Source organism: Saimiri boliviensis, chromosome 18 (assembly GCF_048565385.1).
Source record: "Saimiri boliviensis isolate mSaiBol1 chromosome 18, mSaiBol1.pri, whole genome shotgun sequence".
NCBI lineage: Eukaryota > Metazoa > Chordata > Mammalia > Primates > Cebidae > Saimiri > Saimiri boliviensis.
Genome location: NC_133466.1, coordinates 31,100,793 through 31,119,717, shown reverse-complemented (window position 1 = coordinate 31,119,717; position 18,925 = coordinate 31,100,793). Strand labels below are relative to the sequence as shown.

General features: G+C 32.6%; 1 protein-coding gene across 2 annotated transcripts in view; it reads left to right on the top strand.

The window, feature by feature from the left end:
- ROBO1 (roundabout guidance receptor 1) overlaps positions 1 to 18,925 on the top strand; it is a 1,085,200-nt gene that overhangs the window by 131,258 nt on the left and 935,017 nt on the right. For both annotated transcript variants that reach the window (XM_074389506.1, XM_074389507.1), the window contains exon 2: positions 5,621 to 5,757. In XM_074389506.1, the coding sequence (XP_074245607.1) occupies positions 5,670 to 5,757 (88 nt within the window). In that variant the 5' untranslated portion in view covers positions 5,621 to 5,669. The remainder of the gene's footprint in view (positions 1 to 5,620; positions 5,758 to 18,925) is intronic.

Below are 18,925 nucleotides of genomic sequence, written 5' to 3'. Positions count from 1 at the left end.
TATAAGACTAATAGATGTACTATTTTAAGAATACTTACACATTATGTTTAAAAAAAGTCTTTGACTCTTTATCCAGCTTCGATCAGGTACTTAAGTACAATGTGGACAAATAATAAGAATCTCAAATTACCACATTTGAGATATACAGCCTGAGGCTTATCACTGTGCCCTGAGTTTCTTCACAGTGTGTTTAAAATTTTCTGTATCCTGAAAATGTGATAAGAATTAATTACTTTCATGAAATGAATGGAAGCTTAATTGGAAATAAGGCCCATGATCTGTCCAAATAAAACTGCTGTGATTTGTAATGTAGCTGTGCCTACATATACAGAATCTTTAAGAAATGAGGTGATGAATTAGAGAATCTTGCTAATACCCTTAGTTCTGTAACTCCTGCTGAACTCTGTTGCCCAATCTTCAAGATTTGTCTTTGTCACTCTTGTACTTTCTATTCATAGATTGCATTCTTATATTAATAGAATTAGTTCAAGAATAAAGACATTTTAAGATGATCTAGTGAAAAGCAATAAAATAGTCCATCAGAGTATTTTTCCTTTTTATTTTATAGCTAAAATTAAAACTCTCTACATCATGCATTGTTTTTCAAAACAAATGTTCAAAGTCACGAAGATGATTCTTTAAAAGTATACTCATGTACACCAAGACAAAAAGAAAGCGATTTTCAAACAAAAACCATTTTCAAAATGCTGTGCTTACACTATTCTCCGTCTTAATTTTAAACTTATTTTCCAAGAATCTTTTGTTCTTAGTTGCTGTTCTTGCCTCATTTTGTAAAGCAAACCTAAGGGGTTTAGCATAATTTAAACAGACTAAAGGTACAACATTTGACAGTTTCTAGGAGGAAAGAGTTTCCTAAATATATGTGAAATACTTAAGTTAAATGTAATGTAGACAAATTATAGGTTTTTAATGTATGAAAATGATGAAATGTTTTAATTAATTCAGACTTAAAACTGCTTCATGTACTCTATTTTTTATGTGCATCTGATTTTAAAATAATAGACTTATTATTGGAGGTTTGACAGTATACTAACTTAAAGAGTTTGGTAGTAATTTGTCTGGTTTTCCTTGTCTGTTTGAAAGCATTAATCTTGCATTTTTAAAAGGTATTACATACTTCTGACTTTTAAAATTTCAAGTCAAATCCATGAAATTCACTTCCAACAAAACAAAAGCAGTAGCAAATTATCAGTAGAGTTAATCATGGACTTGTACACACATTATTACTCAACACAACTCTAGAGTAGGTATAGATTAGCCAATTATTTATTACACACACACACACACACACACACACACACACACACACACACACACACACAAACACACTTCTTATTAAGTTTGCCATTTCCTAGCTTGAGATTCTGGAAACACTGTGTACCACTGCATGCCTACTAGAATAGCCACAACCTAGAACACTGATAACACCAGGTGATAGCAAAGATGTTGAGCAATGGGATCTCTTATTCATTACTAGTGGAAAGGCAAATGGCGTAGCCACTTTGAATGACAATTTGAAAGTTTCTTGCAATAATAAATATTGTCTTACCATATGAATTGAACAATCAAATGATTTTTATTTACCCAGATGTGTTTAAAACAGCTCTACACAAAAACCTGCATATGGGTATTTATACCAGCTTTATTCATAATCGCCATAATTTGAAATAACTCAAGATGTCCTTCAATAGGTAAATGGAAAACAAACCATGGTACATCCAAACAAGGGAATGTTACTCAGTGCTGAAAAGACACTACCTGTCAAGACATGGAAAGAAAAAACATGGAGGAAACTTAAATGTATATTGATTATTAAGTGTAAGTCATATGTAGCCAATTTTAAAAGGCTGCATACTCTATGGTTACACCTATATGACATTTCAAGAAAGGCAGAACTATGGAGATAATGAAGAGATCAGTGGTTTCTAGGAGTTAGGAAGGGAGAGGGATGTAGATGAAGCACATAGGATTTTGGGGCCAGTGAAACTGTTCTGTATGATACTATGATGTTTGACATTTGTCATATACATTTGTTTCAACCCATAAGATCCACAGCACCAAGAGTAAACCTTAACGTAAACTATGGACTTTGGATGATAATGATGTGTTAATGTAGGCTGATCAGTTTTAACAAATGTACCATTCTGGTGGACGTTGTCAATGGGGGAGGCTATGCAAGGGCAGGGAATGAAATCCTGTGAGAGCCAGAAGTTAATGATAAATCTCTATGCCTTCCACTCAGTTTTGCTTTAAACCTAAAGCTACTATAACAAGTAAAATCTATTAAAACCAAACCAAAACTTCAAAGTACTGAAGTGATATGTGTACAATAGCTAATAATGCAGTTTCCATTTCTGATTTGTAATTTCTGATTTGCGGGTATTACCTTAAAAAATCATATTATGTTCTTAGTCACTTACTACATACATTCACAGAACTGGTCCTGGGTAATGAAAATGTATTTCAGGAAAATTAATCAAAAACCTTACAGATACTCAAAATACTCTCTGCCTGTTGAATAATATAACTTGGGGGAATTCAATCAATTATAGTGTTTGTACTTTCAGGTTCATTTTCTTATGATTATGGCATTCATTTTAAAGTGAAAATGTGCATGTTTGATTTGGCTCTTTATTTTATCAATAGCTGCCTGCTACAAACAAGCTATATGTAACTATTAATAACAGTTAAAATGTAATTAGCCACAGACATTAAAATCTCATTTTTAATAAATGTACTATAAAATATCATTTAACAAATATAACCATTCTAAATTTTAATTAATGTGCAAGTCATAAACATCCTTGAGATTCATGCACATTTTTATTTACATCAAGAGCTAAGATACAACTGCTTATACACATATAAGAAATCGGAGGTCTAGGGTTTATTCCAAACAGGACTCTATGTGTAGGACACTCAGTAATCAATTGGCAAAGGAATCTGAGAAACTCCTTAGACAAGCAGAAACCAAGAATATAGGGCAACTATTATATCAAAATGCAGCTAAGCAGAAATGACCAGTATCCAGTATACTTATACATTCTCTGTGGAGGAACAAATCATTTATACTTCACTGAAGAATGTGGTCATAAGCCAAAACATTCAATGGACAACCCTGAAAAAGAGCTTTTGGACCAGCTAACAACTGCATAGTATGGATAAAAGAGTAAAAATATTCATCTCAGTTTATAATGTGGGCATACAGTGTCAGTGATGAGCGATAAGGTAGGGTAAGGAGAGTTACAAGAACATTAGCCCCAAGACAAAGAAGTCAGGCAAGAAATACGAAACTACAGTAACCAAGTACATTTTTTGAGGCAAGGTTCTAACTCAGATCGAAGTTGCTTACAGATAATTTTTGAGCCAGGAAATAATCCCTAAAAATCTCAAGTAAAGTCAGGATGATTGTAGCTGTCTGGATAGAATATTAGACACCTTTGCTGAAGGAAAACTTGGCAATTAACTCTGCCTTGATAAGTCATAAAATAAGGACAGCTCAAATCAAATAGACAAAATAGCTGTGTTCAGTTAATGGGCAGTAATAAATTAGTAACCTTTTTTCACTTTGTTATTCTGAGTGTCACAAAAATAAATGTTAGAATTCATTGGGGAGGATACTTTTCATATAGTATTAGATTTGTTTATCGATTTTGGACTAAATAGTAAAAATATTGTTAAAAGATTAAGTCTTTCTGCTTCCCAACTCTCAAATCTAAAATTTGCCAAGTGCTGCCAAGTACACTTGTATATTTCTACCAGAGTTATCTTTTAAATTATTAAGATAATATTATCTATTTTTTAAAATATATATTTTATTGCATTTAAGGTTTTGGGGTACATGTGAAGAACATTTAAGATTGTTGCATAGGTACACACATGGCAATGTCGTTTTCTGCCTTCCTCCCCATCACCTACATATGGCATTTCTCCCCATGCCATTCCTCCTTAACTTTCCACCCCCTGCTGTCCCTCCCTTATATCCCCCCCCCCCGCACAGACCCCAGTGTGTGATGCTCCCCTCCCTGTGTCCACGTGCTCTCATTGTTCAACACCCACCTATGAGTGAGAACATGCAGTGTTTGGTTTTCTGTTCTTGGGTCAGTTTGCTGACAATGATGGTTTCCAGGTTCAACTATGTCCCTACAAAGGACATGGACTCACCGTTTTTTATGGCTGCACAGTAATCCATGGTGTATATGTGCCACATTTTCCCTGTCCAACCATCAATGGGCATTTGGGTTGGTTCTAAGTCTTTGCTATTGTAAGCAGTGCTGCAATGAACATTCACATGCATGTGATTGTATTATAGAATACTTTATAATCCTTTGGATATATACCCAGTAATGGGATAGTTGAGTTAAATGGAATTTCTATTTCTAGGTCCTTGAGGAATCACCACACTGTCTTCCACAATGGTTGAACTAGTTTACACTCCCAACAACAGTGTAAAAGTGTTCCTATTTCTCCACATCCTCTCCAGCATATGTTGTCTCCAGACTTTTTAATGATCACCATTATAACTGGTGTGAGATGGTATCTCAATGCAGTTTTGATATGCAGATCATATTGTCTGTTATTAAAATCTGCAGTAGCTCCTCATTACCTACATTACTTGCCCCATTTTATGAGTTCCCAATTACATTACTTTTTGGCAAACCCCATCATCCAGCCAAACAACCACTCTCCTTAGGAGTAGCCTAAATGTATCATTATATCATTGGAATATATCTGTATCTACCTATCTATAATAAAATTTATATATAAATAAACATACCACAGAATTTATGTATATGCATACCATCTTTGAAAATTTGGTTATATTGTCCTCTCTAAATATTGTTTTATTTTCCACTTACTAGATATTATCTCCTATCTTAAAATGCTACTTCTTCCTTATAAGCTTGGTCATTTCTCTCTGGCGAAATTAATCAGTCATCTACATTGCTATCATTTGTTACCATCTTGTAAAAGTCCCCAATTATTGTGAGCTTTGTTGCTTACAGGATGCTATCTTGTGTTTCTGTCATAGTCAGAATAGACTACCTAATAACTTTTAAAAATCTGTTTGTGAATTTACATAATTAAAGTAGCCTCAAGGTATCTATGCACCTGGGTGAAGAGCAACTTTGTGGTTTTGTTTTCTGCTATATGCCCAACACAGCATAGTGCTTGACTCATTATAAATAGTTTGTAAGTATTTATTTAATGAATGATTAACTTCAGAGTTTTCTAAATGTGATGAGAGTGTTTCAACTAAATTGGTGGAAAATCAAAGTAAAATTCATTTATCTGACTTATCTGGCATCCTTAAAATTAGAGAAAACCAAGGAATCACTTGTGATTAATATCTGACTTGCAAATGAGTTTTCAAAATTAATAAATATCACATTTATTCAAAATGTGTATCATGAAATATGTGCACAATTCATATTCATTTCAATTACATAATTTTAATTATGTTTCATCATTTCAAAAAATGACATTTCCAACCTGTTTGAACTGTAATGTTTCACAAAATATTTTGACATTCTCTTTCCTTCAACATAAATAACCATTAAAAAATAATAATTTTGTTGTTGTTTTATTATCTCCCCAGATAACACATATCTATCACTGGCTGGGTGTAATGCAAGCAAGGGACAAAGATGAAATGGAAACATGTTCCTTTTTTGGTCATAATATCACTCCTCAGCTTATTCCCAAATCACCTGCTTCTGGCCCAGCTTATCCCAGGTAAGTGCCATGCATTTGTTTCATCAACACTTAACCAGTGTTCCTTATTTGCTTTAAGTTCACTTTTTATTGTGCGTGTTATGAATCAAATTTGTTCGTTCGTTTTCTTTGGAACTTGTAAGTCCGTGTGAATGTCTTCTTGAGTATGAGTGCTGATCAATTTCAGGGATCGAATTATTATTCTTGAGTAGAGAGCACTTTATTAGTTCCCAAGAGGAACAGAACATTAAGAAATAGTCACTGTGCTGAGACATGGGAGGAGTGTTATATTAACTAAGTGAATCAGAGTGGCAGGAGTAAAATTACAGAAGGGAAAAGATGTGTAACGCACAAAGAAAACCTAAGCTACATAGAAAAGGAACATCTAAAAAGTGAAACATGGAAAACTGACATTTCTTAGAGTAGTAACATGTTAATTAACAGGCTGAACAATGTAAGAATAAAAATGCACCATGCTGCTGTGTTGCCACCATAATTATCACTGTATAGATACAGCTTAAGTATCATTCTCCTTGAACTGTTTGGCCAACTGATAACTCCTACAGGTCAAAAAATTTAGTCCGTGCTGTCATTATTGAGCAGGATATCAAAATTCAAAATTGTTAAGTGGGGTTTGAACTACTTTGAACTACACAAATGATTTCTTGGTTTCTCTACTTTAAGGATGCTAGATAAGTCAGATAAATGAATTTTACTTTGCTTTTCCACCAATTTAGTTGGAACTACTATGGAGTGGAAGAAGGAATGTATGTGTGAATATATATGGTGGGAAGGTATAAGGTTTACCTAGGTAATAAAAAATATTACCATTTTTTTTTCAAAAGATTATTGCGTAATTTTAGAGAATACAAATCAACTTGAACACCTAGGTGCAAAATCTGTCAAACCTCTGTGATTACTGTTTTACATGCAAATACTTCTAAATCGAATGTGTATGACTTCATTGTCTAATATAATATGTAAATTGGTTACAAAGGTGATAGTTTGATTATCAGTTAAAAAATATACCACAGAAATTGATTACTCAGGGCCCATTTTAAGGCAACACTTTCTTAAAAAGAAATAAAGGTAACCCCAAATGGGATGCATACAGTTAGATGCCCTCTTTTTTCAGGACTACAGAGTTCAAGAATCATTTCAAAGTAATTTCCCTGTCAAAAGAAATATGCTGTTAGCTTTTCAAAAAGAACACCTGCAGAGCGGAAGTCATTTTCATAACTGCCTTTATCTAGGAGCACTGGCTTCAGGCAAGGGAGAAAATCTACTGAAAGAACTCATTGGCCTTAGAATGTCCCCTCCTTCCCATTAATCTCAGAATGTAGAGAAATCTTGATTTTTCTAACCATTTTTCTAGCTTTAATATGTTTGTTAGATACCTTGAATCTGGATTAAATTGAGCATATCTCAGAGGAAGCAAAAACTTTGAAGGCAAAATCTCAGTGTCTTTTTTAAAACAAAACATAATTTCTTATTCAAATGATTCATTTCTTTGAAGAAAACAAAATCTCCATTAGAAATGTATTTCTAATAATAAACAATCAGATGAAAAAATGTAACATGCTTCTAAAAAAAATAAGGAGAATTTTATACTTGACTCCATGTCTTATCATTAGCTAAGATGTCTACAGGAACAAGATTTCTCAGGGTACAAAAAAAAAAAAAAAGATCAATTAAAACACTGGCACAAGCAGATTATTTTATTATCACATCAGTGAAGGAGTGTTCACTTCAAGCTGTGGTTAGGTAACTTGGTGTAATTAAATATTAAAATACTTGAACATAATGTCTGGAATTAATATCCCCGTTCAGGTTTTTTTTTTTGCATTTTTTATTTTGTCTCCCTGTATAATGCATTTTTAAAACTGCTGTTATGCTTCATAACATTGTATATGAAATGGTTGGTATGTGAGAAAGCAAACAAATCACTTGCATATAGTAAATCAAGAAATACTCATTGTTGAAAATAAATTGGTTTAGAGGAAAGGAATGATGAAGAAATGGATTCTAAGAATAATTGGGCTTTGCCAACCATTTGAATTGTTGCTTGCATTGCATGTTGAGCACATTAAAACCCACCTCCTTTTTATTAGAACCACTGGATAACCACTGGTAGATGTTTTTCATGTTTTACTTCATCTCTAATTCACAAATGAAATATATTCTTAAACCAAGTAAGGTTATGTCTTGATATGTGCTGTTTCTGAACTATGCCTCATCGTGACTTCACATCTGCTAGAAAAGAATACATTTTAAACATCTACCTTTTATGACCAAAGATGTCAGGAAGACAATGAAAAGCAAGTGTTAAATGACATGTTGTTAAAGCATACATTTTACATATAGTGGAATTGAACTAAAAAATTTTAAAAACCTCCATGGTAAAAAAAAAAAAAAAAAAAAAAGTTCAATTCTAGGTTTATATTGCAATGTTTTAAATGAAAATACATCAAGAAAAACCCACAAGGTTGTATTGCTGTTTGAATAAATCAGACAGGCCACTTTAAAGTTAAGTATGATTTATTTTTTCCCCTCCATTCTCTAAATGTGCAGTGGTGCTGTCCTTCATTAAGGATGCAGGTGCTGACTGAGTTATTTCCTTGTCCCTGACTCATGTCAACAAGCCTTGAGTGTGAATTTTTCTGAAATGATTTACTGCTTATTTGCCCCACCCATCCATTGACCACCACTTTATTATCTTATTATTATATCCCAGGAAAGAGAATTGAAAATAGCTGTTAACCGGGTCTGAATCATCCATAAATAAATGATAAATTGTGAAAAAAAAATTCTTCATGCAAAATTTTAGAAATTACAGTGAATATGCTCATAGAACCCCCATATATTTCTAAGTTTTGTTTTTGTTTTAGTTTTTGTATGCTCAGTACATTTTGAATAGACTTGAGGGTTAACTTCAGATTTTTTTTTAATCTCCTTTATAATGTGAACACAAATTGAAATTAAATAAATTCCAGAAGTCTTAATGTGATAGAATCTTTAGGAATTTCTTTCGGGATACTTTATTTAACAAATATGTTGCATGCATGCGTCTTACAAAGTTTATGATTCACAGGTATATTGTTTTTCAATATTTGCAATTAGTTTCTATGGCAAAGTAGCTATGGACAATGATTTGGAAAGTGTATGTCATTTAAAACCTATAGAGATTGCTCGTTCATAGGCAAGAGTTTAATTTTTTAATTGCACTAACTGTTTAGAAAGTCAGTTACTAAAAAAATTAAAAATTACCATTATAGTATCAAATATTGCTATAAAAGTACTTAAATGTTCTTAACTCTTAACTTATGCATTGATAGAGGTATTTATTATACACAAAAGTAATCTGACTTTACATGCTACTTGACAAATTTGTCTGACTAGGAAGTTGTCTCTCAACATGTTTTCCATGATTTGCTTTTTCAGAAGCACCTGAGATGTTTCTTAAAAATAAAGATTCCTAGGGCCAATGGCACAATCACTGAAATAAAGAGCTTGGGTTTGAAGCCCAGGAATCTGCAGTTTTACAAGTATCTATAAATTATCTAACAGGCAGAAAATTTGGGAACCTCTACCTTAGGTGGTTGAGTTGATTTGGTTTTCATGTTGAGTACACTTAAAGAATGTTTATTATCTGAGGACAGATTTCCGTGAGGAAGGGAAAAAGTTATTTGGAGATTTTTGTTTTCTATATTGCAAGGATTTGGAGAAGCAGATTCGGTGCCGCTACTGGTTTTTTGTTTTTGTTTTTGTTTTTGTTTTTTTGCTTTGGTTTTGCTTATGTTTTTTGCTATCTTCATCTCAGTAATACTTCTAGATTGAAAAACATAATAGATCCTATTGGATGAAAGGGATTAGCTCAATACAGAAAGCAACTAAACTAATAAGCAGATCAGTGAATACTAACCTATATTATTGAAACTGACTTCACAAAATTCTAAGTTAAGTTTCACTAGTGGGTGCAATTCCCCCTAAATTTTGTCCAAGCCTTAGTAAAACCTTAAACCAGATATTAAGTTGGGAATTTATAATAAAGGAGAATAATATGTTTAATTAGGTTAATATTCTATAAAAGGAAGCTAATAACCATGGCTGCATTATGACTTATAGAAGCCTTAGACAATTTTGCCTTTATGGACCCCTTTTACCATAAAATCATCTTAAAAGTACTTCAATATCAACATGACTTATTCCCAAATGTGAGGCCTTAAAACATTAGTCACTACAAATAAAATGTAACAAAAACTTACCTTTACACATTTCTATAAACTACATAGAAGAAAATCATAACATACGAGAAACCAAATATTCTCTGAATGTTATTTTTTATCATTCAATTTTAACAATAATAATGGACTTACCCAGTTCAAAAAGCTGTCAGATGGGTGTTTTCTTGCTGATGACTCGCTTGATACTGACATGCTGTGTTTCCTGTCCTCTATCCTTCTGCAAAGTTTAATGAGCTAGTGCCATCTGTGGGCTAATGGATCCCGTGAAAGAGATCTACAGCTTGTGTTGCTTAGCAAAGGTTGCAGAGGGCTCACCCCTAATCACATTGCATGCATATGTGTTCGTTTGTGTGTATGTGCATACACACACACACGTGCCTACAAATCATGAAGGTCTCTTGTTACATACTCGGGATATTTATCTACTGTTAGACTCCTGTGATTGAATGCATTTATTTATTTTCCCTCCACTCTGCCCATTGATTTAGTAATTGAGCATAATGTCGATCATTTTTGAAACACCCGAGCAAGCACTTTCTTCCTTTTTTTTTTTTCTGTCGTTGTTTGTGTCTTTTTTTGTTTTGTTCGAGAAAAACTCCCCCAAAGATGAGAAATGGAAGTCAGCTAGTCAGTTGCCATTTATTTGTGTTTTGCACAAAACTGCTCAACAGTACTTTAGGGATATATCCAGGTAAAAATATATATGTGTGTGTGTGTATATATATATTACATGTATCTATGTAATATATGCATGTATAATATATCATATGCATACATATATCCTCACATATACATAAAATAAGTTAATCTTGGCTCAGACTCTATCCATTATTTCACCTATGTGAAATAATGAAACAGACTGTGTGAAGGTCAAGTTGAGAGCTTCTTTGAATTAATTTCTAAATTGTTAGAAATAAATTTTTAAATACATAGGTTTGTAAAAAAAAATGGCAGAATGTTTTATCTTTTCAATTATTTTTTCCTTGGTTTTGTTTTGGGTTTTGTAATATTCAGCTCAAACGAGAAACCACTATACCTTGGCAATAGCTAAAGTCAATATAAATGTTCTTCAGATAAGGTTATGCTCTGCTCCAAAAGATGCATTCTTCTGTTTTAAATTTACATCTCATATGATGCCCAGCTAAGTGCCCATGCGATTCACAGTTGTTAAAATTACTTGTATAGTTCATTGTTGCAGTCATTATTTTGTTTAGGTCAAGAGTATGCTCATGCATCATTTGTATTTCCTATGCTAATGTGGATATATTTTTTAAAAAAACACTAGTAGATGAATATTACCAAACGTCTCTTAATTCATGCTAAATTTTCTTTAAATCAGTATTACTATTATATCACAAATTTATAGATATTTAAGAAAGATTTAAGATCTTTTCCAAATGTGTGTGTTTATATTTGGTTTCTTAATGGTCTCCTCATTTTCTTTTTCCATAAGAAGAAATATCTTTTAAAGATATTTCTCCAGAATTCATGAATAAATAAGCAGAGATTATATTCATCTGCTGTATTATGGCCTTTATTAAGACTCAGTTTTTTAGAAAGAAAAGCCACAATTTGTAGTTTATGTGAACCTAATACCCACTTTAGACATAGTTACTCAAATATTAATATTGGAGGCTAATCGTTATCGCATATTTGAGAGTAATTGTCCCCACATTCTTTTTACCCTTATGAATAGATAGGATGTCAATAAATTAATTCAAAATTAATAAATAATAAACAATGTCTATTAACTAAAAACTTAATCACTATATTTAAAAAAACAAAAACAAAAACAAAAACCTGTAATCAGAATAGGAGCACCACATTAATTAGAAAGATCACTATCCAGGGCCAGGTGTGGTGGCTCAAGCCTGTAATCCCAGCACTTTGGGAGGCCGAGGCGGGTGGATCACGAGGTCAAGAGATCGAGACCATCCTGGTCAACATGGTGAAACCCCGTCTCTACTAAAAATACAAAAAATTAGCTGGGCATGGTGGCGCGTGCCTGTAATCGCAGCTACTCAGGAGGCTGGGCAGGAGAATCGCCTGAACCCAGGAGGCAGAGGTTGCTGTGAGCCGAGAACGCGCCACTGCACTCCAGCGTGGTGCCTGGTGACAGAGCGAGACTCTGTCTCAAAAAAAAAAAAAAAGAAAGAAATCACTATCCAAAAAGTATTTTGTAGAGGGAAAGCATACATGTTAGCAAAGATGAGCTCTTGTCTTAGATGTTATTAGGACTTTTTGCGAAATGTGCACTAGGGCCCAGAGTAAAAACTTGAGGAAGGCATGAAAGACTTCACGGATCTGGTAAACGAGCAGATAATAAACCATTGAAACACTCATATTAATTAGATGTCTAATAAATAGCTTGCTGTTTATTACACTATAGATTTAGTAGTTTTACAAGATTGAAAAGGGATAAAGAAAAGAGAATTCCAGGCTCATGCCAAGGTGCAGAGCTGGATGTATAGGGTGAGCTCTTGCTTGGTTTGGTAGAAAATAAAGATATATATTGAAAAGTGTTTGGAAATGTTCTCAGAAAGAGACAAAGTTCCAGTCTGGAGGAGTCTATGTACTTGGCTGGGCAGGTTTATCTGTAAACTCTGACCAATAGAAAGGAATGAGAGACTTTAAAGGAGAGTAACCAAATACGATTATATTTCAGAATAGTAATTCAAGTAGAAAAGAGGTAAATACAATTTATTTTATTAATTCAATAAATGTTTATTTAAGACCGACTGCTGCAAATTTCTCTTGTAAACTTGGAGGAGACCCTGTCAATGAGATAGTCTTTCTTGGTGTCTTCTTTTGTTCTCCTTCTCTGTGGATGAAAGCTATTAAAAAGCAAATTGCACATCGAATTGACTAATGACAATAAATTATTATTATTATTATTATTATTATAGAAAACACAAAAGAAAACTTCTGGAGTTATTCAGGTAGGTTCTTGATAACTGAAAGAGTAAGGGGTAGCTAAAAATTCACTGAATGTTTCTTGATGAATGAATATATAAGAAGTTGCAGAAAAAATACATGGCAACATTTGAATGGGACAATAGAGATGAAAAATAAATAGCAGGATATAAATATCCTAGATTATAAATTATATTAGATTCTAAATAGCCAATAGAAAATATGAGCATAGTAGTTATAGGATTTCCATTTAATTTTAAAATCAGTATTTGGTTTATGTTTCTCAATTAACTTAAATTCATGGTAAACTGAAAATGCTACTTAAACTTAACCATATACAGATCAATAAATGTATGTATATATATATAGAAAGAAAGAGAGAGAGTGAGTTTACTTTGTTCCTGGTATAGATACTAACACTGGTAGAATTTTCTAGACAGCCAAGTTAAAAGTAATGCTCATAAGAATAATATTACAACCCAACTGGAATAAAGACTATAAAATATTTGTTTTATATATATATACAATTTGTTCTTTCAGTGTAAATATATTACTTAAGATTTGCACCCTATATTTGTTTTTTAAAACAGTATTTTTAAAAAATAAAGATGTATATTGAAAAATGTTTGAAAATGTTCTCAGAAAGTGACAAAGTTTAAATCTGAAGGAGCCCAATGTACTTGGCTGGGTAGCTTTATCTGTAATCTCTGGTCAATAGGAAGGAATGATTCTTTCCTATCAAATGGAATTATAGAATCTTTGAACTTTTACTTAAATATGTACATCCATGTGCATGTTTATATGTATAAATGTGTGTGTGGTATTACAGATGATTGAAATTTTATCAGTAGAAGTGGCAAGCCTTGAAAGAGAACAAATACTTAAGGGGGAAAATTTAGTGTGTTTGTTACTTTCTAGAGACTATCAATCAGTTGAAGATGAGATCTTAACTGGAGAAATTGCCAGCTGTACTTTGATACTCTGCCTCTTTGTTAGCCTTAGTCTTAGAGTGTGAAGCTTTATTTAATTGTTTAAGTAGATGGAAGCAAACTAACAGACACATCAGCCACTAGACACTCAATGAAGAAACTCGTATTTGTAATCTAGCTGTAGAAGCCAGGACTATTTTACTTTGATGATATGGCCTTTGGGATGAACCTAGATAGAAAAAACACCATGTGCCACACGGTCTACCTAATTAATCCATCAGAATGCATTGCAGCAAACAGAGTGCCTCATATGGACGGGTATAAGTAATTTTTTTCCTCTATTACTTGGTTAATAGAAAGGCGCTAACTTAGATTATGACTGATGGAGGCTATATGGTACAGCTGTTGTAATTGTGCCAAAGGGTACAGAAAGCCCTGTTTAAAAAAAAAAAAAGAGACCAAACAAAACAAAAACAGAAACAAACTCTATTTGCCCGAGACACTGTCATTACTTCATTCAGCTATTCTCCCTAGATTTCCTAGTGAGCTGTCATTTATTCCACTTTCATTACGTGTGTTCTTCCTCCTGCCACATGCATGTGTCCTTTGTTATATAAACAAACAAAACCTGTGCCATGATTTTGCATGGAAGAATTGCTTTGAAAAAGGTTTCCTTTATTGGATCAATAATTCATAAAATGAATATTCTTTATTAAAATAAGAAATATATATTAAAAAGTTGACAAGAGAAGAAGTTGAATGCATGGGCCTTGAAAATATAAAACCGTATTGTAACTGGCCCTCTCCCCAAGAGTATCCAATGCAAATTCTGAAGGATGTGACCATATATATATGTATACATATATATATATATATATATATATATATATATATAGTGACACATATATATAGAGTCACAATATGTGAGCATGTGCATATACATTATGTGTATATAAATTCACATGTGTAAAACAGTATTTGTGTTTTTAATTTAAATTATTTGTATACATCTAGTAAATATACATAAGCGATATAAAGTAACAAATTTTTATTCTCTTAGGAGGATAAGATTATTTATTTATATATTGAGACAGAGTCTTGCTCCGTTGCCCAAACTGGAGTGCAGTGATGTGATCTCGGCTCGCTACAACCTTTGCCTCTTGAGTTCAAGGATCCAAGCAATTCTCGTGCCTCCACCTCCCTAGCAGCTGGAATTATAGATAGGTACCCCCAGACCTGCTAATTTTTGTTTTTAGTAGGGATAGGGTTTCACCATGTAGGCCAGGTTGGACTCATCCTACCCTCATGTGATTCACCCACTTCGGCCTCCCAAAGTGCTGTGATTATAAGCAAGAGCCACTAAGCCTGGCTGGGATAAGATTTATTAGGACATGACATTTTTCCATCACTGTTAATAGTCATTCTTTGAATGAGCAGGTTACTAGGGTGATGTATCTACACAAATGACTGAATTCCTTGTATATAAAAATAACTTTATAGAATGTATAAAATAACTTCTCATTTTTCCATTGAAATGGCCTTTCAACTTAATTTTAATATTTTACGTTCTTTAGGTTCTTAGTTTGACGTGCAATTCAAACAGAGGCATACAAGCGTAGCATCACTGTGAAAATAAACTGGAATTAGGAGCTAGGGCATCCCCTATGTTGCTGCTCTTGTCCATGAGGTATCATTGCTCACTGAAGTCATAAGTTTTCCTCATAACTTTATGACTCTAATCACTTTTTCCTCTTTCATTGCACATTTTATTTCCTTTCTTGGCTTTTTCTTTTCCAATATAATGAGAAATTCAGGCTTCTAGATAGTTACTATATAAAATGATGTATTACTTCTCTTTAATAATTTATGTAGCTGATTTCATGTTCTTTTAATAAACTGAGTATGAGGCAAATATAAGGCAACAATGATTATAAGATGCATTATTATACCTGGCCAAGAAAAGAATATAACTGCTAATTAACCCACGATACACCATGAGTTAAAGATAGTTCTATGCAGTACGTTAGTCAGACCAATCTCTCATTGCTTTGAAGTTTCTTTCATCCTTTTCAAAAGAGTTGGCAATTACTCTTGCATCTAGTTTGGCAGATGACAAACAACTCTTTTGAAATTTCTCAGGAAATAGATACTTCCTTCTACCTAAGAGTGTCTTTCTTAAGTAGGATAATTTCTACTTCACAAGAACATATATATTTGTGTCCATCCCTTGAACAATGAATATTTCTTTCACAAATGCCAAATCTAAGCCTAAAATTTGGTTTCTAAGCTTTGAATAACAATACCATTTACTGACAATTTTCAATTACACTGGAATTGTGTAATGCATTTTAAATGACAGTTAAACTCAATTTGTGTATTCCTTAATGCATATAACTCAAGTAAAATGGAAATGTAAACACTTATGACCAAGTAATCACATGGCAGTCAGTGCCAATCACACCAAAATTGCTGCCTGGCCCATAGTGATTGTAAGAGGCCATCTACTATAAGCCTTCAGAGTCAAAACATTTTTTAAGAATGGGTGTTTGAATGGATAAAATACAATATATAGAGGGAGATTGAACTGAAATAATCAAGCTCCTCAAACCTATTAGACATAAATGTACAAATATTCACTAGCAACTAGTTCTTAATTATAATTTTAAAGCCACAAATATAGCAAACATAAAGAAATATGTAGTATACTACATATTGTATTATAATACAATTGCGATTAAAATTTATCCATTTACAGGCTTACATTTTTCTTCCAAATAGAAGTCTCTTTCTCAGGTTTAGAAAGCTGTTCACTAGAAAACGAAGCAAATTTTCTTAAAATCTTACTTACCATCATGACAATTGAAACTTTTTAGTATGCACAGAGCTGAAATGCGTATTATGAGTATTAGGCAGCAGTATAATTTTTTCACAAACATTCTGGGTAGAAAAAAAATAGCTCCAGTAGACACTGTGCTATTTCCTTACAGGTTTGTTGGATAAAAATAATGTCTATTGAATAATAACCACTGACTTTATTACATTTTACTTTCAAAAGTATGCTAAACATAATTATATGCAGACAAGAGTATTTCCCAATTAAATAGTGCTAAGTATTTCCCAATTAAATGGTAGATACAATAAAATTGACCAATACTAATAAGAAGGCAATGTTAGTTCTTAACCAGCAACTGACTAATATATTAATTATATTCACTGAATCAATTGCTTGTAAAGTGAAACTTGTTTCATTGAATCTTAATTTTGGCATCATACATTTACAACTATAGTTTTACTGTATTTTTTCCACCAAAAAACTTTTATTGTAAGATTAAGTTTAGCTCTATAAGAGAGTGTCAAACTGTTTATGATTTTTCATAACTACAAGTAATGTAAAAAGTTCCCGTTGCTCTATATCTTTCTGAGAAATTGATGTTGTCAGTGGTTGAGATTTTAGCTATCAAATGAAGTGTGGTGGTATCTTGTAATTTAAATTTGGAATTCCTTAGTAGTATATAATGTTGTAAAGCTTGTGTTTCATCTATATTTGTTTTTTTGTTGAGGTATTTATTTGTTCAGAATTTTTGTCCACTTCTTAATTGGTTTGGTGGTTTATTTGTTGTTGAGTTTTAGGAGTTCTTTGTAATATTTTTTTAATTTTTATTTATTTTTTTGAGACAGTCTCTGTCACCCAGGCTGGAGTCCATTGAGACAACCTGGGCTCACTGCAACCTCCACCTCACTGCTTCAAGCAATTCTCTTGCATCAGCCTTCCGAGTAGCTGGGATTACAGGCACCTGCCACTAAGCCCAGCTAAATTTTTTTTGTATTTTTAGTAGAGATGGGATTTCACAATGTTGTTCAGTCTGGTCTCAAATATTTGACCTCAGGTGACCTGCCAGCCTCAGCCTCCCAAAGTACTGGGATTACAGGCATGAGCCAGTGCATTCAGCTAGTTCTTTATAAAATTTGAATTCAAATCTTTCATCAGATACCTGTTTAGTATATATTTATTCCAGCATTTAGCTTATATATTTATCCGCCTTACATTGCCTTTCGTAGTGTGAAAGTTTGTTCTTTTCAATAAAGTCCAATTTATTAATTTTGTTTATTTCATGGATCATGCTTTTGGTGTTATACCAAAAAACTCATCTCCAAACCCAAAGCTACTTAGATTTCTTCCCAAGAATTTTCAATACTTAATATTGTCTCTTTTTAACATAAGATATTTTAAGTAATACATAAACAAAGAGAATAAAAGACCCCTTGTAATGTCTTTGGTGTAGATAAATGATACAAAAAAGAATATCTTCTGTAGCACTGATATACGGAATGAGAATCAAATGTGAAAATGGTGATACTCGTATTTTTGTCAACATTACAAATAACATTTTTTTTTATTTTACATGTTAATTGGAAATGATGTATTGTGTAATCCCAACATTAAGTCTTGAAGTCTTAAAATATTATATATTGTTAAAACAGGACAAACAAAAATTAAGATTGAAAAGGTAGACCAGAGACAATTTATGTAAAAAGAAAAGAAGAAACAAGGAGTTGATGAGGATAGGTGGGCCAATTCAGAAGTGCTATTGGTATAGACAAGTTGATGTTGGCCAAGTGTTTAATGCTCTCTAGATTCTCATAGAAGCAGCTCTACAAACTACAGAATAATCTGAAAGTGATTTATAATGACCATAAGGCAGACAATTTATTCAACTTTCAACCATAAGGTTTAAAATTTATCTTTTTTTCAAATTATTTTATATTTGTATATGGCTATTTCTTTTAAAGACTAGCTATCTTTTCTCTCCATTTCATTTTTGTAAGCTTTTACCGAGTGTGTATAGAATCAGCCATTTTAACAGATTACTTTATTTATAGTAAATAACCTGGGCAATGTTAACAAAATTTTAGTGTCATGTTTCTACAGCTGTGTAAAATGTTTAAACTTGGGAAACTTGGAATTTTTTTCCTTTGTTTTTTTTTTTTTTTTTTTAAGTTTTTGTTTGTTTGTTTTGGTGGACAATATTTACATTGTGGTATGGTTGTACAATTTAAAGATTATAAAGTATCAAGCGCAATGCCTTGCACATTGAAGGCAAT